The 17,161-nt window shown below is 44.5% G+C and overlaps 1 protein-coding gene across 3 annotated transcripts; it reads right to left on the bottom strand.

The window, feature by feature from the left end:
* Positions 1 to 17: 17 nt before the first annotated feature.
* smu1b (SMU1 DNA replication regulator and spliceosomal factor b) lies at positions 18 to 15,566 on the bottom strand. 3 transcript variants are annotated; one of them, XM_058384335.1, is made up of 13 exons: positions 15,409 to 15,566; positions 13,914 to 14,124; positions 10,944 to 11,093; positions 10,465 to 10,575; positions 9,991 to 10,068; positions 9,776 to 9,904; positions 8,293 to 8,412; positions 7,091 to 7,207; positions 6,187 to 6,314; positions 4,667 to 4,793; positions 4,395 to 4,562; positions 3,380 to 3,532; positions 18 to 2,397 (listed from the first exon to the last, which is right to left on the bottom strand). In XM_058384335.1, the coding sequence occupies exons 1-13, from the start codon at positions 15,432 to 15,434 to the stop codon at positions 2,299 to 2,301; spliced, it is 1,617 nt and encodes a 538-aa protein (XP_058240318.1). In that variant the 5' UTR covers positions 15,435 to 15,566; the 3' UTR covers positions 18 to 2,298. The 3 variants fall into 3 exon arrangements, with proteins under 3 accessions (XP_058240318.1, XP_058240319.1, XP_058240320.1); XM_058384336.1 differs by lacking the exon at positions 15,409 to 15,566 and adding an exon at positions 15,221 to 15,362; XM_058384337.1 differs by lacking the exon at positions 3,380 to 3,532.
* Positions 15,567 to 17,161: the final 1,595 nt, after the last annotated feature.

Here is a 17,161-nt window from a genome sequence, read left to right on the forward strand (position 1 = left end):
GAGAGAGAGAGAGACACAGAAAGATAAAGAGAGGGGGGGGGACAGAGAGAAAGATACAGAGATACACTGGTGTAAATGCCTTAGATTATAACTTCATTTTATTCCAATAAAAGAAAAAACATCTGGTTATTTATCTCTTTGTAACACCTCCCCTCTGAGGACTGGGCGTTTATTAGTACCTCTACAGAGGTCACAGAACAATGAGATCTGATCAGTTCTAGAGAATAAACAGAAATATAAAAAGAGTACAGCTGGAGCTGAGAAATTCGGATCGTAACCAGATAAAAACAGGACAGGTCGAGTTGTGCGTAACATGCAGTGAGATTTATTTCATCCATCAAAAGTATGCAGTAGGCCATAAAAATAAGAAGGGAATGAAGAACACGGAGTTGTACCAAGCGGGATGATGCAGTGGGGTTAAGTGGAAAGTGTCGTTCACATCCAGAGCAGGAAGAAAATTTGCTGCATTTTACCAACACTTCATGCGTTTACATAGTAAAATCACCTGAACCCACTGTCCACAGACGAAACCCAGAACATTCCGACAGTGTTTGAGATAAATAAATATTAACCAGATACACACATCTCTGTCTCTCTCTCACACAGACACACACACACACATACATACACTATATGTATATTTTGTTGAAGAACCTGTGTTATTTGTCATATAAGTGTTAAAACACACCAATCCTTCACACCTGAAACATTTAACCTCGTGTCCAGACCAGTGCTCGTGTTACACTCCTGCTCTCCATCACTGCCCTCACACTCGCCATTTTTTAACAAGAGAAGGGAGAAAAATGCGGCTGTAACCATGACAACGATCTCTTACTATCGGGCTAACTAAAACTAGCCTAGCTTGCTGTCTCGATGAGCTTCATCACATTTTGCAGGTTGGTGAAACGGGTGAGGAGGAGGAAGCTGTAAGTTTGACGTCTCTGTAAACTCTGAGGCAGAAAATGAAGAGAAACCTGACTGAATGTTAATCAGTGGGAGTCACAGCAGAGAGACGAAACCTCGCCTGTTATCACTCACAAACTCTAAACAGGGTCTTCAAGTGAAAACAGCAGACGAGCCAATCGCCATGAGAATCTGGAATGATTGACAGTTTTGAACTCTCTTCTGGAAGCCCCGCCCCCTTGTCATTCACCACTCCCATCTCACATTAAGACTATTTTTTCTTGACTCAAGCGCTTTGTTACAGTAAACAAAGAATATTTTGAGTTCTCAAATGTGAAAAATCTCTACTTGTTGCACTTAGCTACGTAGAAGTCAACGTCAGTTTAATACATTCATTAGCGTAAAGTTTCAGTCAGAAACACGGCTTTCATACGCAAAGGAAGAAGGATTTGACGGAAATCAGTGAAGAGTCAGATCTAACACTGCGGTTTCTATGCTGGCGACTGATCTGTGAAAGGAAAAAGTGCTGTTTTATTTCACTGCCCTCTCTACATGCAGTCACAGCATTCCATCTCTTTATATTCGCTCGCTAACAAGACCAGAAATCTCTCCTCAGTGTTTATATTTGTTTGCCCTTACCTTGACTCTGATTGGTCAGAAGGTCAAGTCTCTCTTTTCAAATTGAACCAAATCCCTCAGTGTGGAAGCAGCCTGATGCCTGTCATTAGCTACATCGATGTCGCTGGTTAAAAACCATCTTGCTTCTGAAATATTGCGTTTAATATACCGATGCAGCTTCACCCGGACTTGAAGAAGGAAGTGTCACTACGGTCAGTGAGTGCTCGTGTTAACTCAAGGTTTATAGAGATAGAGATACTGTTGGCATGCAGATACTGACATCATAAACACTACAGAATGTCACAGCATGTCACAAACAGCACATGGATACGATTGTGCAGTGTTTATACAGCAGAGCAACAGGTTTAAAACAAAAGGAAAGGATAAATACCATCTTACTGGAAGGGTATCTAACCCTTCTTTCTTTTGGGGGAAGAGATCGATTGATAGTGGCACCCGAATTTCACAGGAAAATGATTGCAGTTCAAGTTCACTTTCATGCAAATCAGAAAAGAACCACTGAGAGTGTTTAGTATTTCCATATTTTTCCTACGACATTTAAAAGAGTTCTCCGGATTTTGTATGTTACAGGGACGCGATGAGACACGTTACAAGTGAAGATTAAGTTTGTAGTGAAACTCATCGTCTCTGGAATGGAAGACTTTCAAACCTGAAAACCGACGCATGACTCCAAACATCTCCATGTACAGATGGATCACGGTTTCAGCACGAATGATGACTGTAGAGTTCATTTCACGATGCTCGTTGGCGTGACCTTCACGGTTTCCAGAGCTTCAGCAGTCCATCCTCGCTGTAGGTGGCGATCAGGTTCTGATGAGGATGGTGGGTTATGCCGATCACGTCTTTCTCGTGCACCTGCGAAGGTGGAGGAATTTAAGGCATCGAAGCTTAATATAGACTGGGGACTGAGCAGCTTTCATACCACACACAAACTGAGAAACACAGAGAAAGTACAGAGTCAGGACTCCTGCCCGGTCCAGATCACGTTCACGGAAACTCTTTCGGTTTTATTGAAATTGAGTGAGCCTCGTCAAGGAAAAGATTTAATTAGATTTGATTTGGATAGCAGTTTTAAGAGTAAACATCGTCCCCAGAGCTTGTGCTGGTTTGTATCTGAGCATATGAGAGTTTAATGAGGGGACATTTTATTAGAGGTGTCAGATTCCATCATCATGGCTTAAACAAAGTTTGTGTTACAGTGTAAACTGTTTAGGACACACCCACTGTGAGGTCACACCTGAAGGAGGTCTTTATTCTCAGTGTCACCTTCTGTAGACCTGGATATCTGCAGCCTTATAGCACTTACATTTGCCAGACATCCTTCTAAATCTATATCACATTTTATATAGTGGAGCAATTGAGTTAAGGGCCTTGCTCAGGGGCCCAGCATTGGCTAGCTTGGTGGACCTCACAACTAACGAGTTTAACCCCACAACTTCCCAAACAACAAACCAATAGCCTTAACCATTAAGCTACCACAACCCAGCACCACCTTGGCCCAATAATGATAAACATAGAAAACATAACAGAATTAAAGCTGATTTATTTTCACCTACAGGTTAAATGATCTGATATTTCTAATGACAGATAGACAGCAGACAGGACTGAGACGTATGTGGACAGGTAGTAGTGGGTTAAAAATGCTGAGTCGGCTAACAAACAAATGTTTTTGTCAGGACCGTCAGTGTTAAGGAAGTAAAACACCAATTTAGGAGAAGTTTCCTCACAGTAATAAACTGTGTTCCATAATACATAGAAAAAGTTCATGACCAGCCCTGATCCCATACATTTACTTCAGAAATAAGAACCTAATGAGGCCCTGAGGAGAGAACTGTACCGTCAGAGTTCTCTCCAGCTTTCCGGTGATGGTGCTGAAGGAGTAAAGCACGTAATCTTCTCCCACGCAGTAGATCCATTCTCCACGAGGAGACAAGGTACAACACACAAAGTCTCCTCCCTCCCTCACTCCCGAGCTAAAACTCCTCAGTACCTTAGAATAAGAGAGAGAGAGAGAGAAAGAGAAAGAATGCGAGGGAGGAAGAGCGAGAGCAGGAGAGCAGATGGAATGGAAGATTGAGGAGGCGGAGGAGGTTAAGAGAGCGAGTGAGTCAGCAAGCAAGCAAGCAATGAAAAGTGTGGGAGAGACCATCGCCTCTGTCTCTCAAGTGTAGACCACAGCATTTTCTATATTTGTTAACTCTCTAAATTCAGCTCTGTAACCCTGCACAGAATTTTAAGAAGGTTTATTTTGATTGCTTTGTGTGTTTGTGGATATTCAGCTTCCTCATGTGTTTCTGACGCGTACCTGAGAGCATCGGTTAGCGAGGAGAACTGATTTAAAATAAAATGCATCAAAACTCTCGGGTTATTTAAAGCACAAGGTTTCAATGAAGTGTGTAGAAATCTTGATGCTACAGGAAGGAAGAAGTTAATGATCTGAGATCAAAACCAGCATCATAGTTACATCTAAAGTCCAAGATTAGGCACAGAGTCAGCGGTTCACATGGTCAAAGTCATGTCTCAAGTCAAGGCACGAGATGTCGAGTCAAAAAATCAGCAGTGTTCAAGTCCAAGTGGATTCTTAAACCAGCACCATTCAAATCAAGTTAACAGTTAGGAGCTAATAAAGTCCAAGTCGAGTCTGAACTCAGCAGTTCACATAGTCCAGGTCTCGCCTTGCCCCGAGTCAGTTTATTTAAACCACCTTGTGATAAGAGCTCAGAGAGTCTGAGTGGAGTAACAGAGTCAGCAGATCACAAGTCAACATGCAGTTAAATCTCGTCAGCAAATCTTGAGTCACTGTTGAGTTACAGGTCACCAGTTCTGAAGTCCAAGAGCTCCGAGTCGATTACCTGGCCCTGGACGTTCATGACCACCACTGTGCTGGTCCTGTTACACACCACAAAGTGCTCCGGGTTCTTGGGCACCAGAACAACATTGTTCACTGTGATGTCAGATCCTTCTGGAACGTCAGGAGTTTTGATGGTGATGGTGCATTCTGCCGTGTTCACGTTCCAGATCTGAGAAAGAGGGGATAAGAATTAATGCCCCAGAGGAGTGGAGAGGAGAGGAGAGGAATGTAGTCGTCCATCTGGGTCTCTATGCAAATGTAATGCAGATTTACCTTCACCGTGCCATCTGCTGAGGCGCTAATGGCAAACTGGCCATTGTGTGAGTAGATGACGTCGTTTATGCAGGACGTGTGACCTTGGAACTCCTTCAGCATCTTTCCTGATTTCAGCCCATGAAGTCTGATGGAATTAAACAGTGATTAGATTACCAAATCCTGAGCTGCCTGAACAGCTCCTCCACCAGCAAATGAAAACCTATTCATCTGCTTTCAGGGCCTGTGTGGCATTTACGCGCTGTGTCATGCACCATGTAAATCCGATTCAGTCTGATTGAGGAGCTTTTGTGTGTCAGTCAAAACCCAGTTACAGCCTTCATCGTTCCTTTCTGCTTTTTTCTTTTTCTTTATCTATCTCTTGCATTGAATCTGACGTAGCAAAGCAGCTGCATCCGCCAGACTCATCTCGCTCACTAAGATAGGAATAGAAACATGCTATCTTTCTTCCTCCCTCCTCTGTAGCTGAAGTGCACGTGGAAAATCAGAATTCCTTCCGCCCACAGACACACACCAGCTCGGATTCTGCAGAAATGCTAACGTCAGGCTGCTTAGCGAGAGACAGTGAGAGTGGGAGACACTCTGTGCTTCAGTCTTCATCATATTCAGCCTCTGCAGTCCTAACCTGTTTGGAATCGAGCTGCTAAAGCCATATATTGGTTCAGAGGCTTCTTCAGCACTTTATTCATTTAATATGACTTCACCCTTCGATTCTATCTGATTCTGTTGATCTCCACATGAGATCTGTTCATCACATACAGATGAAAGTCTCACTGGATCAGCTCCCTCGTGTACAGAGAACTGAAATGGGTTTTCACTTTTAATGAAATAAATCATTCAAAACATCATTCAGACGCAATAAGCACAAGAGGCTCATGAGAATGAACACAAACACTAAAACAGGAAGTGTTGGATTTCTAGTTCATTTTCCAGCAGATTTAAGTCTGCTGTGCTGTGGTTTTCACTGCTTTCATGCAGAAGGTGTTTATTTCCAGTGGAGAGTCGCACAGGAGCAACGCTGAGCACTGAGCTGTGGAGCTGATGGAGGCTGTGACTGAAATAATGTCCCAATAAATCCCTTTTATGCTGCTAACGTGAGCAGATTGTAATGCTTTTGTGTTTACTGTGTTGTTTGTTGTACAGGTCATGTGATGTTTTATCTGCCTGTTCATATCATCAGCAGGAAACAAATAAATCCAGCTAGAACCTTTGGTACTGAACCATAGTCTGAGAACATAATGCACAGCTCTAGTTTTCTGGCTTCACTTCATCATCAGTGTTACAGCAGCGTCTGAGATGAAGAACGTTATTTTCCTTCAACACTGCAATCTGACAAACACCGTTAGAACCTGTTTCAGCTCACACACACACACACACACACCTTGCAGGGAGCAGAGTACAGAAAGCCCACCATTAAGTGAAGTGAATTATCCCCCAGTGAGATCCAGATTGTCCTTTTAACATTTCTCAGGAAGAAATGAACTCAGCCACAGGAAAGAATGGTGTGTGTGTGTGTAAACCTGATGATCTGATCGAAGGAGCCGCTGAGGAGCTGACTGCTGTCTCTGCTGAAGCACAGGCAGGTGACGGCTTTCCCGTGGGCGCGCTCGAATTTGCGTAGACACTGACCGTTCCGAATCCTCCAGAGCTAGAGAGAGACGAAACGTCCAGTTCACTGTATAACAAACACAGCTAACAAACACACAGCATCATCCAGAGTGAGGTACACACCAGACCCTCATAATACACACAGCAGCAATCAAAGGGGGCCAAGCACCGCACTGAAAATCATTTTAATTGCCAATTAATAGTGTTTTAGCCATAATTACCTGTGCTGAAGCATGTGAGGATTAATTAATTAATTAATTAATTAATTAAGGCTTTATGAGTTTATGGTCTTTACATTATTATATATACATTTTTCTATATCTCTAACTTGACCACTTAAACCAAGAATAATAATAATACATTTGCAGTCATGTTTTGGAGGGTTGAAGAGATGTTGGATTATGTGGAGATGGGGGATGAGGTGGAGATGGGGGATGAGGTGGAGATGGTGGGGATGAGGTGGAGATGGGGGATGAGGTGGAGATGGTGGGGATGTTGGTTCAGGTGGAGATGGGGGATGAGGTGGAGATGGGGGATGAGGTGGAGATGGGGGATTAGGTGGAGATGGTGGGGATGTTGGTTGAGGTGGAGATGGGGGATGAGGTGGGGATGTTGGTTGAGGTGGACATGGTGAATGAGGTGGGGTTGGGGGATGAGGTGGGGATGGTGGATGAAGTGGTGATAGGGGATGAGGTGGAGATGGTGGATGAGGTGGTGATGGTGAATGAGGTGGAGATGGTGAATGAGGTGGAGATGGTGAATGAGGTGGAGATGAAGGTGGAGGTGGAGATCAGGTTGGAGATTGAGGTGCTATACCTGTATTTTCCCATCCTGAGACCCGGACACCACCATCTCACTGTCGTGACTCACTGCCAGGCAGAGCACTGCCTCATCCATCATCATAAAATTATCCTGAGCTTGGTACTTTAAATCCTACACACACACACACACACACACAGTTTTAAGAGTTATGCTTATTCATATTCAACATTAATGACTTGCTAATCAATATTCATTAAACCTTCATTAATATAAATTACACATCGTTTAATATTCATTAAAAACTCTTTCATTCGAGCGTGAATTTAATTCTAAAAAGGTTTTTTATTGAAATTCCGAGTTAAATAAAAGTTATCTGAGTCTGTTAAAGTCAACTCATGGCAAATGAATAGAATTTATTTCAGATTCCTGAGGTTTATAAATGCACGATATCATCATTACTGTTGAAATTAAACATTTTTAATGGAATTTCTACACCCTAGTGTTTGACCAGAGTCTTTACCCCTGACCCGCGGTGTGAAAGAGTCACGCCTGTAAACACCCAGCGATTCCCTCAGCGCTCTACTGTAAGAGCCAGGAGTTGGTCTTGTTATTTTTGGCCGTTAGAGTGCGTACGTGAGCGGCGAGGATGTCAGTGAGGTGCGGGGTGACCCATATTCCACACCTCGGAGGTGCAGCTGTAGCTGCGTTCGCTCCAGAGAGACTAAACTACGCAGAACTAAATGGGAAAGTGCGAGGATTTTTTTTTTCCTAGACCGATTTCTGAAGGACAGAGATCTCTAACTCTAATTGCACATGGCACAAGAACATGACTTACATGATGAGAAGCTTAGAAACTGTTAGAAAAACTGTAGGCTTGTTTTTTGGCACAGTGACAAGGTGCTAATGATTCTGCATTCAGTGACAACTCATAACACTGACATCCAACAGAAGTGGGAATTCTGACTCGGAAGCTCAGGATGGTCTCCTCAAGCCTAAGATCAGCAGATAACTCCAGATCATCACGAGCGTACGGACACATTCTGAATAATTTACGATTTTTCTTCAGAAGGAGCCAAAATTATTAAGCAAACTATTCTAAAAATGAAATGATTTAAGGTGACTGGGCGGAGCTAAGCTGCTGCAAACCTTACGAAACATGTTTAAAAACCAAAGCTCTCAGGAATTCAGGTTGTTTCCATGATGAGGAACAAGTGCTTCATTAAAAACATCTGACTGAGACTGAAGTTGTGACAAACCTTGCAGATTTTCCCAGTGGTGAAATCCCAAACCTCGATAAATCCATCCACTGACCCTGTAATCAGATACTGACCATCCAGAGTGAACCGGGCACACTCCACATGGGACTTCGGACCAAACTGTAACACACACACACACACACACACACACGCACACACACAAACACATGCACACGCACACAAACACAAGAAATGTCTCATGTTTACATTTGAGTCTGTATTTAAGGTGGGATTAATGGGAGAAATGAACACTTCAGTATTATGATTTTTTTATTTAACATTTTTGTCTAAGTTTATTGAATGTTTTATATACAGGTCAGTAAAAAATATGTCTTTAATTGTTTAAAAAATTATTACTAAAATATTAAATAAATGTGTACACATAAATCCAGTTTATGTAAATATTTAAATATAACATGGAATAAACAAATAAAATAAATAAATAATACATCAAATAAATTAACACATAAAACTATTAATCTCATTCTGAAACTAAAATCTTTTGCCTGTACTATTAAAAAAAGTGAGAATTTTAATTAATTTTTTTTACGTTAAATATTTATTTGAATTAGCAAACTAGATATATTTCTGTGCATCATGGGGCTTTTATTATTATTATTATTATTATTATTATTATTACTTCAGCCAGGATGTTTTCCAGAGACTCATCGTTACTCTGCTGAACCATTAGAATTATAATATAAATATTCTCATTAATTAGCTGAAGATCTGCTGCACATTATATTAAAGTTTAACGTTAGAGCTGGGAGTCTAGCACAGAGTTTAACACCGTAATCACTTCTTATCCTCACTGTGTGTGTGTGTGGGTGTGTGTGTGTACCCCATAGAGAATTAGCATTAAGTTAGCATACACCCACGCTGTAATAATAATATCATGATGCTGAGGGCGAAAGGTCAGATGCGTTTGTGGGCGGAGTTACTGTCACCCCGAGGACATCAATCAGAAGATGCAGCGAGTCAGCATGGTGACCATCTGACAGGCAGCCTCAGGCCTCGAAAGCAATTATAAATCTGTGTGTGTGTGTGTGTGTGTGTGTGTGTGTGTGTGTATGTATGTATGTATGTGTGTGTGTGAGAGAGAGAAACAGCCCTCTCCCTCTTAAAGAAATATTAAAGGAAATCTCTGCTGTTTTCCATCACTGTATGTTCAGAACAATTATATTTACAAAGAAAATCAAATCTTTTTACTCTCAAATCACTCTGACATTGTAATAAATAAATCTCTTTAAACATCAATCATTAATTTCAGCTTTTTCATCACGTCCATGAGAAGGTGATGTGTTTAAGCTCTTATCCATTATAAAGCAGTGTATTTACTCCCTGTATGAATGTTGTGTCTCACTTCCTGTGTTGGTTCTCTGGCTTGTGGAGGAGGTTGAAGAACGGTGTAATGGAGCTCTTGGCTTGTGGTTTCTTGGCAGGCTTTGAACTGCTTCAGCGTTTTTGTGATGTGTCACTCTACCTTCAGGAGGTGGCTGAGCTGGGTGGGGAAGCGCTCTTCCTCCAGGTCCTTCATCATGGTTTTGCCCCGGAACAGGTCGATGGACATCCCAGGGGGCAGGAGACCTTGGTGCTGCTGCCACTTCAGAGACTGGAAGGGTGAGATAGAGATGAAGAGTGTGTGGTAGGAGGTCCACCAGCGCACTGGGGTAAAGTCCAGCTTCACGCTTCACTTACCAACATGGCCAATGATCCGAACTGCCTCAGCGCTTTGGTCTCCTGTAACCTGTACAGAGCGCTCTCGCATAAACGACCCTGCGTGGAGAAGGCAGACGCTCAGTGGGGGGTTTAAAGCCTCAGGCAGGGGTATTTAAAGAAGAACTTCTTCAATATTTGATTAATCTGATAAGACGCTAGAGCAGCACAGAGAGCTGGAACTCGTGCTCCACCCTGACCTGGATTAAAACCCCACAGCCTAGAACGATCAAACGGCCGGCTCAGGACTGACACGCCGTGACCCACTTCGACACGTCACATCGTACGTTACGTTAAAACATCTCTAACAGCAGGCTTGGGTAGTACACACCTCAGGACCACAAACAGGAAGTCGCTCGCGCTGCTCTTCAGTCTTATTTACAAGCTTTAGTCAGCTATCCTGCTGGACATGATTTACATTCCAGAACCGATTACGGATGAATTTAAAGTACTCACCTGTCCGAGCAGAGCCATGAGGCGTGAGGGAGGAACCACGCTGACCTCTTCAACCAGCGCCTGAGCTATAGCCAACCTGCGCTTCTCTTTACTGCTGCCTTCTGGGTAAACCTTCAGCAGGAAGTTAAAAAAAAACAGACATATAAGACAAGATAGAAGATCTGCAGATTTCTCTTTATTTACGTCTTTAAAATCTCATTTTAATCACACATATCTGAGTTCATATCACCAGGAGAACCAAAGAAGGACAAGTGGGTGGAGCTAAAACACACTCCTCACAGAATCCTCACATGATCCCATAACTGATCATTTAAACACCTAGCGAGTTACCCTAGGCTCCGCCTTCTCATTACAGAAACTCCACCCACTTTTGTGTTTAGGGGACACACAGGCATTTAACCAAGGTGAGGAAACTTCTGGAATCGGGTTTCCAAACCCGGCTCTACTCGACTTATCCCAGAGAGATAACACACACCTACCTCGCTGGGGTCGAACTTGTTAGAGAGCAGAGCCTCCAGCTTGGTGTATCGCTCAGGCTGAGTGTGTTTCAGCATGATCATGGGGTCCGTCTGAGTCAGTAAACAACCAGCAGCTCCCAGTTCCTTCAGCTCCATCAGCTCCAGGACCACCTGGTGGGAGATGTTACAGAAACAAACAGGTGAAGAGAAGAAAGATGTGTGTTTACAGGAAGTTCACCATGATTGCAGATTGTGAATAAAAGTCAGAGATGAGCACAGGACAGACTTTATAATTACAAGGCAACTCCTGTACACACACACCTCCTCCTGTACACACACACCTCCTCCTGTACACACACACCACCTCCTGTACACACACACCACCTCCTGTACACACACACCACCTCCTGTACACACACACCTCCTCCTGTACACACACCTCCTCCTGTACACACACACCACCTCCTGTACACACACACCTCCTCCTGTACACACACACCTCCTCCTGTACACACACACCACCTCCTGTACACACACACCTCCTCCTGTACACACACACCACCTCCTGTACACACACACCACCTCCTGTACACACACACCTCCTCCTGTACACACACCACCTCCTCCTGTACACACACACCTCCTCCTGTACACACACCACCTCCTCCTGTACACACACCACCTCCTCCTGTACACACACCACCTCCTCCTGTACACACACACCTCCTCCTGTACACACACCTCCTCAACCTCCTCCTGTACACACACCTCCTCCTGTACACACACCTCCTCCTGTACACACACCACCTCCTGTACACACACACCTCCTCAACCTCCTCCTGTACACACACACCTCCTCCTGTACACACACCTCCTCAACCTCCTCCTGTACACACACCTCCTCCTGTACACACACCTCCTCCTGTACACACACCTCCTCAACCTCCTCCTGTACACACACACCTCCTCCTGTACACACACCTCCTCCTGTACACACACACCTCCTCCTGTACACACACACCACCTCCTGTACACACACACCTCCTCCTGTACACACACACCTCCTCCTGTACACACACACCTCCTCCTGTACACACACACCTCCTCCTGTACACACACACCTCCTCCTGTACACACACCTCCTCCTGTACACACACACCTCCTCAACCTCCTCCTGTACACACACACCTCCTCAACCTCCTCCTGTACACACACCTCCTCCTGTACACACACCTCCTCCTGTACACACACACCTCCTCAACCTCCTCCTGTACACACACCTCCTCCTGTACACACACCTCCTCAACCTCCTCCTGTACACACACCTCCACCTGTACACACACCTCCTCCTGTACACACACCTCCTCAACCTCCTCCTGTACACACACCTCCTCCTGTACACACACACCTCCTCCTGTACACACACCTCCACCTGTACACACACCTCCTCCTGTACACACACCTCCTCAACCTCCTCCTGTACACACACCTCCTCCTGTACACACACACCTCCTCAACCTCCTCCTGTACACACACCTCCTCCTGTACACACACCTCCTCCTGTACACACACCTCCTCCTGTACACACACACCTCCTCCTGTACACACACCTCCTCCTGTACACACACACCTCCTCCTGTACACACACCTCCTCAACCTCCTCCTGTACACACACACCTCCTCCTGTACACACACACCTCCTCCTGTACACACACCTCCTCCTGTACACACACCTCCTCCTGTACACACACCTCCTCAACCTCCTCCTGTACACACACCTCCTCCTGTACACACACCTCCTCCTGTACACACACACCTCCTCCTGTACACACACCTCCTCCTGTACACACACACCTCCTCCTGTACACACACCTCCTCCTGTACACACACACCTCCTCCTGTACACACACCTCCTCCTGTACACACACCTCCTCCTGTACACACACCTCCTCCTGTACACACACACCTCCTCAACCTCCTCCTGTACACACACCTCCACCTGTACACACACCTCCTCCTGTACACACACACCACCTCCTGTACACACACACCACCTCCTGTACACACACACCTCCTCCTGTACACACACACCTCCTCCTGTACACACACACCTCCTCAACCTCCTCCTGTACACACACCTCCACCTGTACACACACCTCCTCCTGTACACACACACCTCCTCCTGTACACACACCTCCACCTGTACACACACCTCCTCCTGTACACACACACCTCCTCAACCTCCTCCTGTACACACACCTCCACCTGTACACACACCTCCTCCTGTACACACACCTCCTCCTGTACACACACCACCTCCTGTACACACACACCTCCTCCTGTACACACACCACCTCCTCCTGTACACACACCTCCTCCTGTACACACACCTCCACCTGTACACACACCTCCACCTGTACACACACCTCCTCCCCTGAACCGAAGGCTTTCTCTGGGGTACATGTGAAATCTCTTCTTTGGGGGAAAGAGCAAAACAAAAGCAACAGATCATCATTATTATTTTTTTAAAGAAAGATATTAGATGCAATTAAGTTTAGAAAAAAATGTTTTAAAAGCCTAAAGCCTGTGAGATCGTCGTCCCTGAACTCGGTTTTCTGTTCTGCTTGTAATTAGGTGCCACATCTGTAACAAACTGCAGAGGAACAAAAATCCATTAAAGAGAATTTCAGCAGCTTCACTGGAGCAATTAGTGTATTTGTGTGAAAAGACCACGTTTTGACCATAAACAACACCAGCATAAAAAAACAACAAGACTTAATACAAAAAAATAAATAGCTGAACTGGAGCGCAATCACACGTCAAAACAGAACGTAAATCCTGGACCGGGACGCAGGCGTGACACATGGCACATGTTTCATTTGCATTAAGAACCTGTTCATTAACACACACACACACAGAAACATTTGCATGTAATTTTCATACATTATGCATTTACACCAAACTTTCCTTCACTGGAGCGAGGTGTCTCACCTGTTCGTACAGGTCGATGAGCAGCTTGTCAGGTAGTTTGAGGTGTTGGATGGCTCTCAGCACCGCGTCCCACCGCCCGCTGTTCACGTCCTCCGTGAAGCTCTCGATGCTGTCCACCGTGTTCAGAGCCACCGTACTCTCCTCCTGCAGCGTGGCCAGTGTGCGCGGCAGATTGTTCTCCTTCAGGTACTGCATGATCAGCCGGATCACACTGTCACACACACACACACACACACACACACACAAGCTGTCAGTTCTAATCCACCCTTCTACATCATACTGGACATGAGATTAGTTTCTGACCCACAAGAACCATCATCACACAGACAGCACTAAACACTCAACACCTTTAACCCCTCTTCTTTACTTTCAAAACAGGATTAAAAACTAGAACTCCTTCAGAAAGATAATAAAAAAATAGAGAGAGAAAATAAAAAATTAACCATTCTTAGCCACAATCACAGACATCCCTGAGCTACTTCATGAGAGAAAATAAAACTGCAAAGAAGCAAAAAAAAAACATTAAACAAAAATAAAATAAAATGATCAAAATAAAAATTAGAGATGCTAAGACATGTTACCTAGCAACTATGACTTCATAATCAGTGATAATAATAATAATAATAATAAAGAGAACCACAAAAAAGAAGCAGTAATCACATGGTAAATGTCATTAAAATGTTTAAAAAATATTATATCCTATATTATAACTCCTTTTTTTCCAAACCCCTGGTAGATGTAGTCATTTCATCTCCTGCAGCTTCAGCACAAAACCCCAGACTCTTCTTCCTCAGAGCTCAGAACTTTCCTCCTTCATCCTGAAGTCTTTAGTTCTACAAAATCTCTCTTATTTCACACTAAACAGATTATTTAAACACCAAGATGGAGCAGAAGAGCTTAATGAAATGAAAACGAGCAGAAAATAAACAAAGGGTGCAGAAAAGGTTCTGAGGCAGTGATGGTCACCTGAAGAACCTACAGAACTCAACAAACACAATCCTGTTGATGACAGAATTTAGGGTCCAGAAGATGGCCCTCCATCCCTTTATCCCTCCATCCCTCCACACATCTGTACATCTACACATGCTTTCTGTTAGCAATCTTTGTTTCTTAAAGCCTATAGAACACCACAAGCTTTTTTTAAAAAAAAACCCATCTCCCAGTAAGAACTGAAGCTGGAGCAGAGTTTGAGGTGTGAATGATTATAAACACGGCTTAATGACTCTGCGGCACGAGCCTGACATTTCAATACCAGGTCATTTTGTGGTTTCTACACAGCGCACGGAGCTCAGGGCTGAAACACTCACTGAGCTGAGGAACAGTCTCAAGCTTCTGTTTATTTCCTCTGGAGGAGACGTGACCAGACCAAGCTCCAGAACAGTCCAGAAAAACACAACAGGAAAGAAACATGACTGTTGCATGGGTTATTTAATGCAAAGTTGCATGCATCTGTCTCTCTCACACACTCTCTCTCTCTCCTGTACATGATACTCACTCGGCAGATTCCACCTCCAGCTCCATGGCTGTGCAGAGCCGCAGAAACACCGCTCACATTCTTCACCAGCGCTCGCCCTCGTGTCCGCGCGTCCCCGCCACGTGAACGCGCCCCGTACACGTGCTACGGCCGGGCGTGAAATCACGTCACTCTGTGCTGAAGTGTTACGGTTTTAAAGAAGAGGGGGCGTGTGTGTGACGCAAGAGACGAGAAAGAAAAAAAGGGATACACGCGCAAATCACACACCCACGCGCGCGCTCGCGTGATCCTGGCATATAATATTCACACGAGCGCGTTATTACTCTTAAAAGGACTTATATACATACCCGTACACTTACTGTATGTCACTTTATTAGGAACATTTATGTAGTGCACGTGGCAGCAGAACAGTGACCGCGCAGGAGAGGTCAGTGTGGGAATGAGGAATTCTGACCTGACCTCTCCTAGTGATTTCCTATAAATTATTATTCCTGTAGAACATGCAGCACATTCAAATCTTCACCAAAGAACAGACCCAAATAAATAACAATAAACACATCCTCATGCTCAAGTCCGGTCTCAGGTGGTCACTCCGTCAGCGGGGGTCAGAGAACCCTGAGAACATGGTTGATATTTTTTTCTTCTCTGAGAGAGTATACTGTACATCTGTACAAGCGTGTTAACTGGTGTCAGGTCCGACATTCAGACTCCGTGGATAAGTGACCAATTCCACGGGACATGGGCGTGGCGTCACGTGGACCTGAAATGCATTCCCAGCATTTGGCAGGAGACAGCGCAGTGCCATTTATCCTGAACGCATCCTGAATTCTAATGGCCTGGTTTGAGGAAACATCTAGAAGCGCCCTCTTGTGGTGAAAATAACTATACTGGATTAGTGCTGTTAGAGAACGAAGCTTATTCAGTCACAGCTCTGCTTCCACCTGCTGGCCACAAGCCGCACGACACCACGTGTACTAGCCACACAGCTGGTGGTGATGGTGAGACTTCCAGAACAGAGCTACGGAAATAAACAGGGTTTAACAAGTGAAAAGTGATTGTGTTGTTCTTTATCTTCTGACCGCTCCCTGTTCTGGTTCGTCACAGCTGATCAGTTGGTCCGAACGTTTCAACTTGGCACAGGTTTTAGTGATGTTGCAACCCTCCCATTTAATCTGAGCTTGGGACTGGCACTGAGTTCATTCTTCAGTGGCTGGGTTAGGGAATCGAACCCAGGCCACGGCAGTGAGAGCACAGGACCCTGACGATTGACCAGGAGGTTGGACTGAAAGAACAACGAAAGTACACAAAAACCTTAAGGACGGCTTTATAATTCAGACATATGGGAAAACTCGCACTGTGAGAGGCTGAAACATGGCGAGTAGATTTCTAGTCAGCTCTGTATGAAAAAAAAAAATAAAATTTCTCAATATTTGAGAATTATTGAGCAACATTAAAAGATACACTACCTTGCCAAAAGTACTGGGACACCCCTCCAAATCATTGAATTCAGATGTTTTTCAGGGGTTGGGCTCAGCCCCTTAGTTCCAGTGAAAGGAACTCTTAATGCTTCAGCTTCCTATCAAGACATTTTGGACAATTTCATGCTCTTTGTGGGAACAGTTTGGGGATGACCCCTTCCTGTTCCAACATGACTGCATTAATTCATCTCAAAGATGTTTTATTGTGTTCTGTGGTTCAGGCAAGACACCGATGTTGGTTGAGAAGGTCTGGCTCACAGTCTCCTCTATAATTCATCCCCAAGGTGTTCTATGGG

Source organism: Hemibagrus wyckioides, linkage group LG29 (assembly GCF_019097595.1).
Source record: "Hemibagrus wyckioides isolate EC202008001 linkage group LG29, SWU_Hwy_1.0, whole genome shotgun sequence".
In the NCBI taxonomy this organism is placed as follows: domain Eukaryota; kingdom Metazoa; phylum Chordata; class Actinopteri; order Siluriformes; family Bagridae; genus Hemibagrus; species Hemibagrus wyckioides.